This window comes from Branchiostoma floridae, chromosome 9, assembly GCF_000003815.2.
Source record: "Branchiostoma floridae strain S238N-H82 chromosome 9, Bfl_VNyyK, whole genome shotgun sequence".
NCBI classification, from domain to species: domain Eukaryota; kingdom Metazoa; phylum Chordata; class Leptocardii; order Amphioxiformes; family Branchiostomatidae; genus Branchiostoma; species Branchiostoma floridae.
In genome coordinates, this window is record NC_049987.1 from 13,285,282 (window position 1) to 13,295,241 (window position 9,960).

The 9,960-nt window shown below is 42.9% G+C and overlaps 1 protein-coding gene across 1 annotated transcript; it reads left to right on the forward strand.

Moving 5' to 3' along the window:
* LOC118422168 (oncoprotein-induced transcript 3 protein-like) lies at positions 1-5,970 on the forward strand. The gene is made up of 14 exons (XM_035829685.1): positions 1-67; positions 524-669; positions 961-1,018; positions 1,306-1,680; positions 2,045-2,155; positions 2,362-2,472; positions 2,668-2,805; positions 3,098-3,124; positions 3,258-3,424; positions 3,556-3,665; positions 3,922-4,224; positions 4,357-4,519; positions 4,861-4,963; positions 5,123-5,970. The coding sequence occupies exons 1-14, from the start codon at positions 1-3 to the stop codon at positions 5,290-5,292; spliced, it is 2,049 nt and encodes a 682-aa protein (XP_035685578.1). The 3' UTR covers positions 5,293-5,970.
* The last annotated feature ends 3,990 nt before the right edge of the window (positions 5,971-9,960 follow it).

The following is a 9,960-nucleotide window of genomic DNA, read 5'->3' on the forward strand; positions in this document are numbered from 1 at the left end:
ATGGAGACGGTTAACGTGAAGTTGTTGCTGCTGGCGTTCTTTGGCCTCTGTACGGCTGCGGTGACTGGTAAGAGTTATCTTCCTGTACTACATGGACTTGACAGTACTCTGGTATGGGTTGATTGAGTAACCTAAAGTTTCAATCAGACGCAGCAGTCATTAGCCCGGTATACATATTTTTTAACGGGATTGTTCAAAGCAAGGTCAATTAGACCACTTCAAGGCATTGAACTAAGACGTTGGAAATAATAATTAAACAAGGAGGTAGCGGAATAGTTGAATGGGAATGGATAGCAGAGCATACAGGTCCTAGTCTACATGTGGTTGTAAGCTAAAAGTTGTTTGAAGGTTCTTTTGATTTATTTCTACGCGGTTTCAATTACAAGGTAAAAAATTCAATCGGGTTACCGTTAGATATCGCTGGTTACCATATTTTTCCTACAAAAAAAAATGGCAAATGTACCCTGCCTCAAAAGAAAGCACTTCATTCTTCATTCAGACCTGGGCTGAATCTGTTATACAGGTATCACCGTTTCCGGTAAGGAGGTTGAGGCTACCAGAGCACTAGGCACGAATGGAGACACTGGCGGAACTGGCGGTTCCTTGACTGAAAAGAGAGAACAAGCTGCCGAGAGGCTTGCAGCCCTCGTGAGGACCATGAGCGAACAGGTACTGGTACATGCTTTAGTATCGTTTGCTCGCTTTATGTTGAAGTGTTCATACTTGTCCATGTTCACGGCAAGTGGTCCACCGGCATTGTGATGAGTTACTACATTACATAGAAATGTCACCACATTCTGATTTACATTCTGTGTAAATTGTTCTTGTCCGTTTGATGATAATCTAATGCATCATATGAAGAGGTCGTGCGTCTCTCAGTGAAATTATCCAAGTAACAGTTTTTTTTACAATGTACCTCGATGCACCTCCAATTACTCATCTTTATGATCAAACTTTTAGCATGAGCGGGTCGTGGGCGGTGAGGATGGGCTATCCTATCAGAGTCGCCGTCAAAACGGTAAGTCACGCGTGAGTCAGTTTTGTAAGTTAACCTTTACTTGAAGCAAAAGCTAAGCTATTCATCGGTCATGTACGCACATGGTTCCCAACAAAGAATGGTATTAGTGAGAAACCCCTAGGCATATTATTCAACTGTATGTCATTAAGCTTGTTGTGACTTGTACTTAGCCCGATGTGGCAAAATGTGCGATAAAGGTCTTCATTCTTCTTCTTTGTTAAGCTTACATTAAAACTTTTCAACAATTGAAAGCTCAATTGCTGATAGCAGATTCTTTCCGCTTTCAGATCCATGCAGCAACTACATTGTGCTGAACGAGGCATCAAGGAACGTGGAACAGGTGAACGATGGTAACGCGGACGGCTGTGATAGCGGGTTTGCCGGAGAGTGGTATCGCTTCATGGGTGCTGCTGGGAACGTCATGCCTACACAGGCGCCCCCGGACGTGTACAGGTGCGGTACCGACGCCCCGATGTGGATGAACGGACAGCACCCCTCCATGGCTGACGGCGAGGTGTCCCGCCAGGCATGTGCGTACTGGAGCGGTAACACCTGTAGCTGGCAAACAACCATCCAGGTGCGGGCCTGCAGCGGCGGCTACTACGTGTACAAACTCCCCGCGGCTCCTGCGTGCAGCCTGGTCTACTGCGGGGCGACGGAAGGTGAGCAGTCCGCATCTTAAGCTTAGGCCTTCGTCACATTTCCGGCCGGGCAGCTTTCGGGAACGAAAATTATATCATGACATAAAAGACATCAAACTACATAAGGCGTAAAGAGAATAATCCTGGGCATTATTTTTGTATATTTTTACGTATACAGTTTTATTTTTCGTTTCCACAAACAGCCCGACTGGATTCCGGTGACATTAGCCTTAGAAAAAGGCTGTAGTGTAATAGTTGATCAGCCGAAAACGCTGTTCGTCTACTTCACATGTTGGAGCTTAACGGTGCAGGTAAAGTAGTCTATGTGTTTTCCGTTGTTATCAATGATATGTCTGCTTTCTGAATTTTATGTACCATTTCTCAGATATCGACGACTGTGCCGCCAACCCTTGTGCGAACGGTGACTGTGTGGACTTAGTGAACAGCTACTCCTGTACCTGTTACTCTGGATACGAGGGGGACAACTGTGACATAAGTAAGATACATACATTTCTTATAAGGAAAAAAACCTGCTCTAATCGTTGTTATAATTCAGCTACAATCAAAAGATACAAAAAGTAAACAAGTTGTATAGCACGACTTGAAATGGAAGATGAATAGAATCCATGTTTATTCAGTGTTTTAAGCAAAATCTCAGTTTTAATGGTTTGAAATAGATTTGATATTTTTATCATTTCTCAGATATTGACGACTGTGCCGCCAATCCTTGTGCTAACGGTGACTGTGTGGACGGACTGAACAGCTACACCTGTACCTGTTACTCAGGATACGAAGGCGAGAACTGTGACAGAGGTAAGATGAATTGAAACACATATTCATTACCAGTTCTGTACTTCCAAGGGAAAACACTAACAATAACACATATTCACTACCAATTCTGTACTTCCATTGAAAACACTAACATTTGATTTCAGTCCTTACAATGAAAAACAATGAACAATCTACCATAATATCAACGTTTTCATCGTACTGACACATTCTCTACAGATGTCGATGGTTGCTCCCCCAATCCGTGCGACCCCCTGGCCACCTGTCAGGACGTCAAGGCACCTGGGACCGGCGCCACGTGCACCTGTGCGGCAGGGTATGAGGGCGATGGGGAACTAGGTGGATCTGGATGTACAGGTGGGTCTTGCTTTGATGGTTTTAGTCAACTGCTGCACACGAGTCTTACGGCAAACCTCTCTGTCCTTGACGAAGTGACAGAGAGTCCCCATTCCCGTGATGTACTTAAATCGTGTATGTGCTAATACATGTATTTCCGTTCCCATATATACTGAGACCATCTTGATCTGCAGCCTGCCTCTACTCTGGTGACCGTAACTGAAATCCCATTGCACTCTATTCGATCTGTGTTGAGATAGCAGAAATTTTATGGATTCTTCTTGATCAAATTGTTTTGTTTTTCCTCACGCAGTGCCTGTTCCTCCATCGGAAATGTCAGGTAAGTCTTAACCTGTTAGCATTTGTAGAAACGGAAGCCTCATTCACGAATCCACAGCATCTCTCTTTCCCTCTCATAGTATTTGAAAACCTTTGTGGACATATATTTTACCAAAAGTAAGTTTTCCCTCCAGGTTCTACCACTTGTACCAATGACTACATGGAGGTGTCAATTCCTGAAGAGGAACTAAGTGACATCGACCAAAACAACCTTCACTGGGAGCCTGACCAGAACTGTGGTGCCACAACTAACGGTACCCACTACCTTTTCCGTACTGACCTGTACGGATGTGGCACCAAGGTATGTGTTCTAAGCCAAACAGTAGTCTACACTCGGCTGCATGCTTTTGTAACTTTTCTGCCATATCGTGGGGTAGGCAGTTGGGCAAACCTAGTCATAAGTCTTACTACATGATTGACAACCCCTTCTAGGTCGCCTTCGACCCCACGTACGTCACCTTCCTGAACACCATCAGCATCCTGGGGGCGCATAACGACGCTGGCGTCATCAGTAGAGCAAGTGACGTCAGGATCACCTCCAGGTAAGAAGACTATTCTTTCTGGGGAATCTTCTTCTTGTTCATCTTGGTCTTTCCTTACTCATGGACCTTTCCATCCTTGAGCTCAGGCTCAGAATTAAAGAGATATCAAAATCCTTTGTCCAGTATTTTCTAAAACAATTACACACTTTCTATTCATTATTCAGAGGACAAGAAAGAATACGACTGCTTGTCTTTCATCTCCTGTTTCCACTGTGCTCTGATTGTTTAAACTATGGATATTTTCGTCGATTACCAGGTGCGAGTACAAGCGCGAGCAGTGGGTGGACTCCACCTTCATGCCCATCCCGGGTGGACTGAACTTTACGGAGGAGGGGTTCGGACAGTTGGAGGTCCGTCTCTCCATGTTCCCCACACGACAGTACCAGAGTCAGTACCGGGCCAACCAGTTCCCCATCCACCGGAAGCTGCGAGAGAACGTCTACCTGCAGCTGGAAGTGCAGGGGCATGCGCAGAACCTCGCCGTGCTGGCGCTGAACTGTAAGGCAACCATGTCACCGGAACCTAACGACACCCTGCAGTATCAACTCATCAACGACGGGTAGGCAAAACTCCCAAAACCTCCATGTCTCAATGGTATTCTAATAGATAATGATTTGGTCCAATATAATTAATGGACAAACCTTTGTTCTACAGCCATGCAGAAGACAGTGTTTTTTTCTTTTTCTTGCAGCTGTGCCTCTGACCCAACCCTGGATATCTACAGCACCAAGGATGCCAACAAGGAGCGCTTTGGTTTTGAGGCGTTCCGTTTCATCAAGGAAGTGAAGTCGGTGTACGTGCACTGTGAGGTGATGGTCTGTAACGCCGCGGATCCTGGGTCTCGCTGTGAACAGGTTGGTCTATATGCTTGTGATATGGCGTACCCATAGTATAGATGTGTACAGCTGTAAATATCCAGAAGATACCCTTACCAAATACCACCGCTTTCGTCTTGCCAATTGCCTTGCATCTGACCTTTTTCTTTTTTTTTTACCTAGGCTATTCTACTCAATTTGGACGGATTCTTTGAAATGCATTTTTGGTGCGCAGTACCTTGTCCAAGTCTGCACCTGACTAACAAAAATCATTCTTTCAGACACGTATATACACCGTCACAAGGTTATGATATGTTAATTTGCTGTTTTGTTACATCTTAACCCAAATTTCACAATGCACGCCTCTACTCTCATTCCAGGGTTGTGTTGCGAGACGCAAAAGGGCATCTGACGATAAAGTGGACATGATCGGACGTCACATGATCCGCCTGGGACCAATCGTGCTGGATGATGACGACTCAGGTACATATCTATATATCTTACAATTCACAGGTCATAATTCTGTTCAACAACCTTCTGCTTGATTATTGGAAATTGGAATAAAAACACAGGTAGCTTCTGCACTTTAGTCTGGTTTCAGAAGTTCGCTTTGATGAAATCTTCTGTTGTATTTTCATCTAGCCTCAGGCAGCCTGCGCGAACGCCGCAGTGCAGCCTGGTCCCTGCTGGCTGCCGGAGGAGGTCTGATGGCGCTCGCCCTTGTCGTGCTGGGCGCGGCCATCGCGAAGCGGTCCCGCCGGGAGAAGTGGGCCTACCAGGGGCTGACTCAAGTGGAGGAGGAGGAAGGGTAGACGGAGACTACAGGCTAGCGAGACGGGCGTCATGTTTAACACCCTGTAATGTCACAATTTGTCTCGCGGTCTACACTTTTAGATGGATCGTATGATAAATTTACCCCCGTGTGTCTTGATATGGTATGATAGGCAAATATCTATGTCATTAAACCATTTGCTCATATCAAAATGGCAGATATATACAACTTTGCACCTCTTTTCTTTATAATACAATTATCATATCCATATTTCATAGATATGTTTAGTTCTCAATTTTACCTCATCATGGTCACTTGTTTGTTAAGCTGGTATGTTGGTATCTACTGCATGTACATGTATGGTTAACGAATATACTGTTCCTCGTTGTTTGAGATGGGTATACGAAACAGCAACATCAACTGTACACAATCCAATCATCACAATAAAGATAGAATTGATAATAAGATATAACAATGTGTTGATCAATGAATGATCAGTAGGAAAATAGTATCAACATGTGGGATAAGACATAGTTCGCATCGTTCTATATAACACAGTATGAGTATAACAAAGTTAACAGGACCCAGGAGATATTTTTCTGTAACTTTCAACACACTTAACAATCCTAACACTGTGTTCCAAATATTCCACAGAAGAATGCACTATGATAGGTAGGTTTTTGTGTTGAATAAAAGACATTTCCTTATTGAAAAAGAATCGTTGCTTTTGTCACTATATGGTCAGTTAGCTAACTACGTTTACCAGACATATTTCATAAATGGAATCTATATCGCGTAGATAGTTCTCACAAATGACATACGCAGTAGTTTTATCTCTCCGCAATGACACAAATGTAAGAACAAGCAAATTAAGTTGAATTGGTGATATGATTTGAGATGGAAAAGTTGACACTCAACTCGTGATCTTCCAAACTATTAAGCGAAAATTCATTTAGACAGTTTTTGTAGCACTGTGAAGCCAAAATAAAGATAAAAAACTGCTCAGGCCCGTACACATCAAGTCATGGATTAAGGTTTTACGTGAAGGCAGACTTGCGAAAGTATCGCAATAGATATGCTCCGAGAGGAAAGTATTCAAACCAAACTCAGCCTATCGAGTAATAAAGAAGGGGCTGCAACCTGTGCACTATTGCCGTTTGTTCCTTTCGTGCCACACGATGGGTTTGTCAGGCATCCTCATAAAGTATCATGTTCCTACTGTTGTCCCAAACCCGCAGGTAAATGTTGGTCATGGAAACTCATATTTCTAAGACGTTGCCGAGATGCAGGCCACCTAGGAGGCTGTGCGGCTCGGTGAGCATGTGATGGACTCCTGACGGCTGACCAATCACAGGAGCGGATGACGACTGATGTAGTATTTAACCGAAAGTGTAGTAGAAGCACCTGTTAGTGGGTGTCCTGCATTCTCGAGCACTTAGTCTCAAGAGTCGGTCATCTTTCTCCGTACTTCTGGGCAAAAGCAGGCTTCGGCATGAAGGTCTTGGCTCTGTTGTGCTTGGGTCTCTGCGCGTCTGCTGTGACCGGTAAGAACCGTTTTAAATATATCACCTGAACTTGAAAATTCGTTAACGGTCCAGACATACGTAACTGATTGGTTTGATTATATCTTTCTTACTGATATCAAGCTTAGATTCACAACATTATAGGTATGTAATTACAACACACAACTTTGCGTTCTTCACAACTTAAAGTGTACAATCTTTAATGCTAAGAATTTGATACATCGATTGGAGATAAGTTTTGTTCGGTTGAAGTTTCTGATCGACACCGTATAACGTTTTTCTTACTTCAAATATCGCCATAACTGCACATGTACTGAATAGCTTTGTTTTCCCCATGGCATGTTGTTGTCCATGTCAAAAATTGTTTTCCTTCTCCTTACTCCGCTGAACGGTATCTTGGAGTAAACAAACCTTCTTAAGTTAGGAATTAAACAGATTACACCGCTAGTCCGACATGTAAGTACTAGTGAGAATGCGGATCCACCTTATTTCTCACTCCATTGCACACAATCGGCGTCTTCTTCTTGTCGGCCAACTTTTAAGGATCGTAGAACACACTTTCGACATCCACTTTGACGGTGTCATTAAACACTTAACACGTTGTGGATCATCTCTTTGCACCTCTTTTACAAACTGTAAGATTACGTGCTTAACTCAGAATTTGAGCGTCTAAACTGGACTCTTTGCACCCTTATGAATCGCATAGGTTAAATCGATTTACCCATATCCCACTAGACGCACCAAGAGAAGGGAAGTAAGGTTTGCACTCCTACGAAAATGTCACCCATTGTGAAAAATGTTGTAATAATTATTGCATTCATTCATCTGTCCGCTTATGTGTCCATTTCCCTTGTTGTTTAATTCTGTCCTTACTCGATGGCGGCGCTGACATAAATTTAGTTTACTTGAGTGCGTCGTCATCTTGTCTGCATTATGTGTTTATTTATATTTGTTTAATCTGAATGAAAAGCAGATATCTGTAGAATAGTGCCATGTTGTAGACATCATTTGCTCTGAGCCGATTGTCGCTATTTGACCAATGAAAATCTCCAATTTCTCCTGGTATTTTACTTTCAAAAATGCACCCTTTTGCTTCGGAGCAATAAACCTACAGGAACATTATGTAAAGTCAGAGTCTACACTGATGTTAGAGCTGCTTTGTTGAATATTTGTCATATTTCATGTTGACTTAATGTGAGTTCGTCCAAATTGGATTTGAACGTATATCCACATAGTTTAAAAGGATAAAAGGCGCAAACCGGTGTTTAGGCAGCAGGCTCGTGAACGCACTTGAGGAACGGCTCAAACTCGAGAAACTAGATATGTTTATTTAAATCTTATACTCTTCATTTATGTTTACTTGGGTCAATGACATGCTCTTCTTCTGTCCCAAATGCACTTTGCAAATCCAAAGGATTGCCTGGGGGTTAAAAAGATAAGAGAGCACACACCACGCTTACATACTTTAAGTCTATTTGGGACAATGAAGTAGTCTGTCTTCATCCTATATATACTCTGCAGGTTTTCTCTGCTCGGGGTAAAAAGATTAGGAATCTAACACGCGTGAAGAAACAAGATATTTTTATTCTATGTTTACCTACTTTATGTCTACTTGTACATTGGGACAATGATGTGCTCTATTCTCGTCCTACATACACTCAGCAAGCTTTCTGTCCACTCAATTATCTAGAGCTGGGACAAGATAATCTGCGGCATGCTCAGTGAAAAAATGTTTATCCTCTCTTTGTACACATATGGGATCGTCTTGTTAAGCACGTTGTCACGAATAATACTTCCCTCTTAATAAACATGGTTAATGCATGGTGGTAGAAACTAATTGAAGCCTTGCTATGCTGGTGAAATAACATAGAGGGTGCTTATGTACCGCTGTGTACAACTACACCAGACTGGGCACGGCGGCACCAGCCAGTTCGTGCCGGTGCGCATGTACATCTATCACAACAATTAGTCATTGACGACGTGCAGTGTCCGACGTAGCAGAGCAGCAGTGACACAAGAAGTAAGGCCATGTTGACTGATTATGTAGATGACATTCTCTGGGAACCCCCAAACTGATGCGAGATATCAATGTGCGACGTCTTCATTATGAGATATAATAGTGTCAGGTAGGTTGAACAAATGACAAAGACACATGTATACAGTGTATGGTATACTACCCTGGTATCCAGAGAACAGCGCTCGCGGCTACGGTTCTTTCCCGGGCCGCTAGCAACATAGCCCCGTAAACCGACTTTAGCCGGCCCGGGGAGATACGCCTCACGCGTGAAGGCGTAAACTCCCTTAGCCGGCTAAGTTGTACTATGATATCCAGGGTAATGGTATACCGAACAAAATATTCTTTTATTTTCGTTATTTCACAACTTCTTCTTTGACTTTAGAATGTACTTTGGCATTCGATATCGATATTTTTCTTAAGTCTCCGGCATATGTGTGTTCATTTTACAGCTGCTTTGTATAATTTGTGGCCGAAAACGATTTTTAATGGGTGAAAATTGTCATCCATATGATCAAATCAACATAGCTTTACTTAAACGTTATCCACATGATTTTCTGTAGTGTCTGTGGTGTCGCAGTAAAATGCTGCCAACTTACTCCCAACGTACCGCGCTCCAGTGAGATAACGTTACCCCCTTAATGCACGTAATTCTGCAGCAACTGTTATCTATACGTAGGCAGCGCCACCGACCTGGACGAGTTAAAAGAGCAGGAGGCACTCCGTATCCTGGACGCAAGCAATGATGCAGATGCGGTGGACTTCAAGGTAACATCTAGACAAAAACTCTGTTTGGGATTCAGACACATCGTGCTTTTTTCATTAATCAATATTCGAGAGAGAGAGAGATGATGACTTTATTGAAAATTCGCAGTGGGACCACTGAATTGTGTTCAATTTACATTCAAAATACACAATAAAAAGAGTCGATATTCATGCATTTGTTCCTTATTGCTAAGCACAGATCTTTAAAATCAATTTCCCGAAAAGCCTGTGGGTTAAGGGTTGTATCATTTTTGTGCGTGGGCCAGTTGGTCATCCAGGTAGGCAATCTAAATCTTTTATTACTCCGCGCGGCAAAAGTGATTCGGTTTATTTATCTTTTGACCCGAACATTTATCTGGACATTTGTTCTTTCCGTGATTTGATAATTATATCACGTCTCCCGGAA

Bases quoted from the DNA above. Each gene is read 5' to 3' on its own strand.
- LOC118422168 (XM_035829685.1), top strand. From the start codon at position 1: ATGGAGACGGTTAACGTGAAGTTGTTGCTGCTGGCGTTCTTTGGCCTC. The intron at 68-523 runs GTAAGAGTTATC...TCTGTTATACAG, and splicing joins CTGTACGGCTGCGGTGACTG to GTATCACCGTTTCCGGTAAG. The intron at 1,681-2,044 runs GTGAGCAGTCCG...ACCATTTCTCAG, and splicing joins CTACTGCGGGGCGACGGAAG to ATATCGACGACTGTGCCGCC.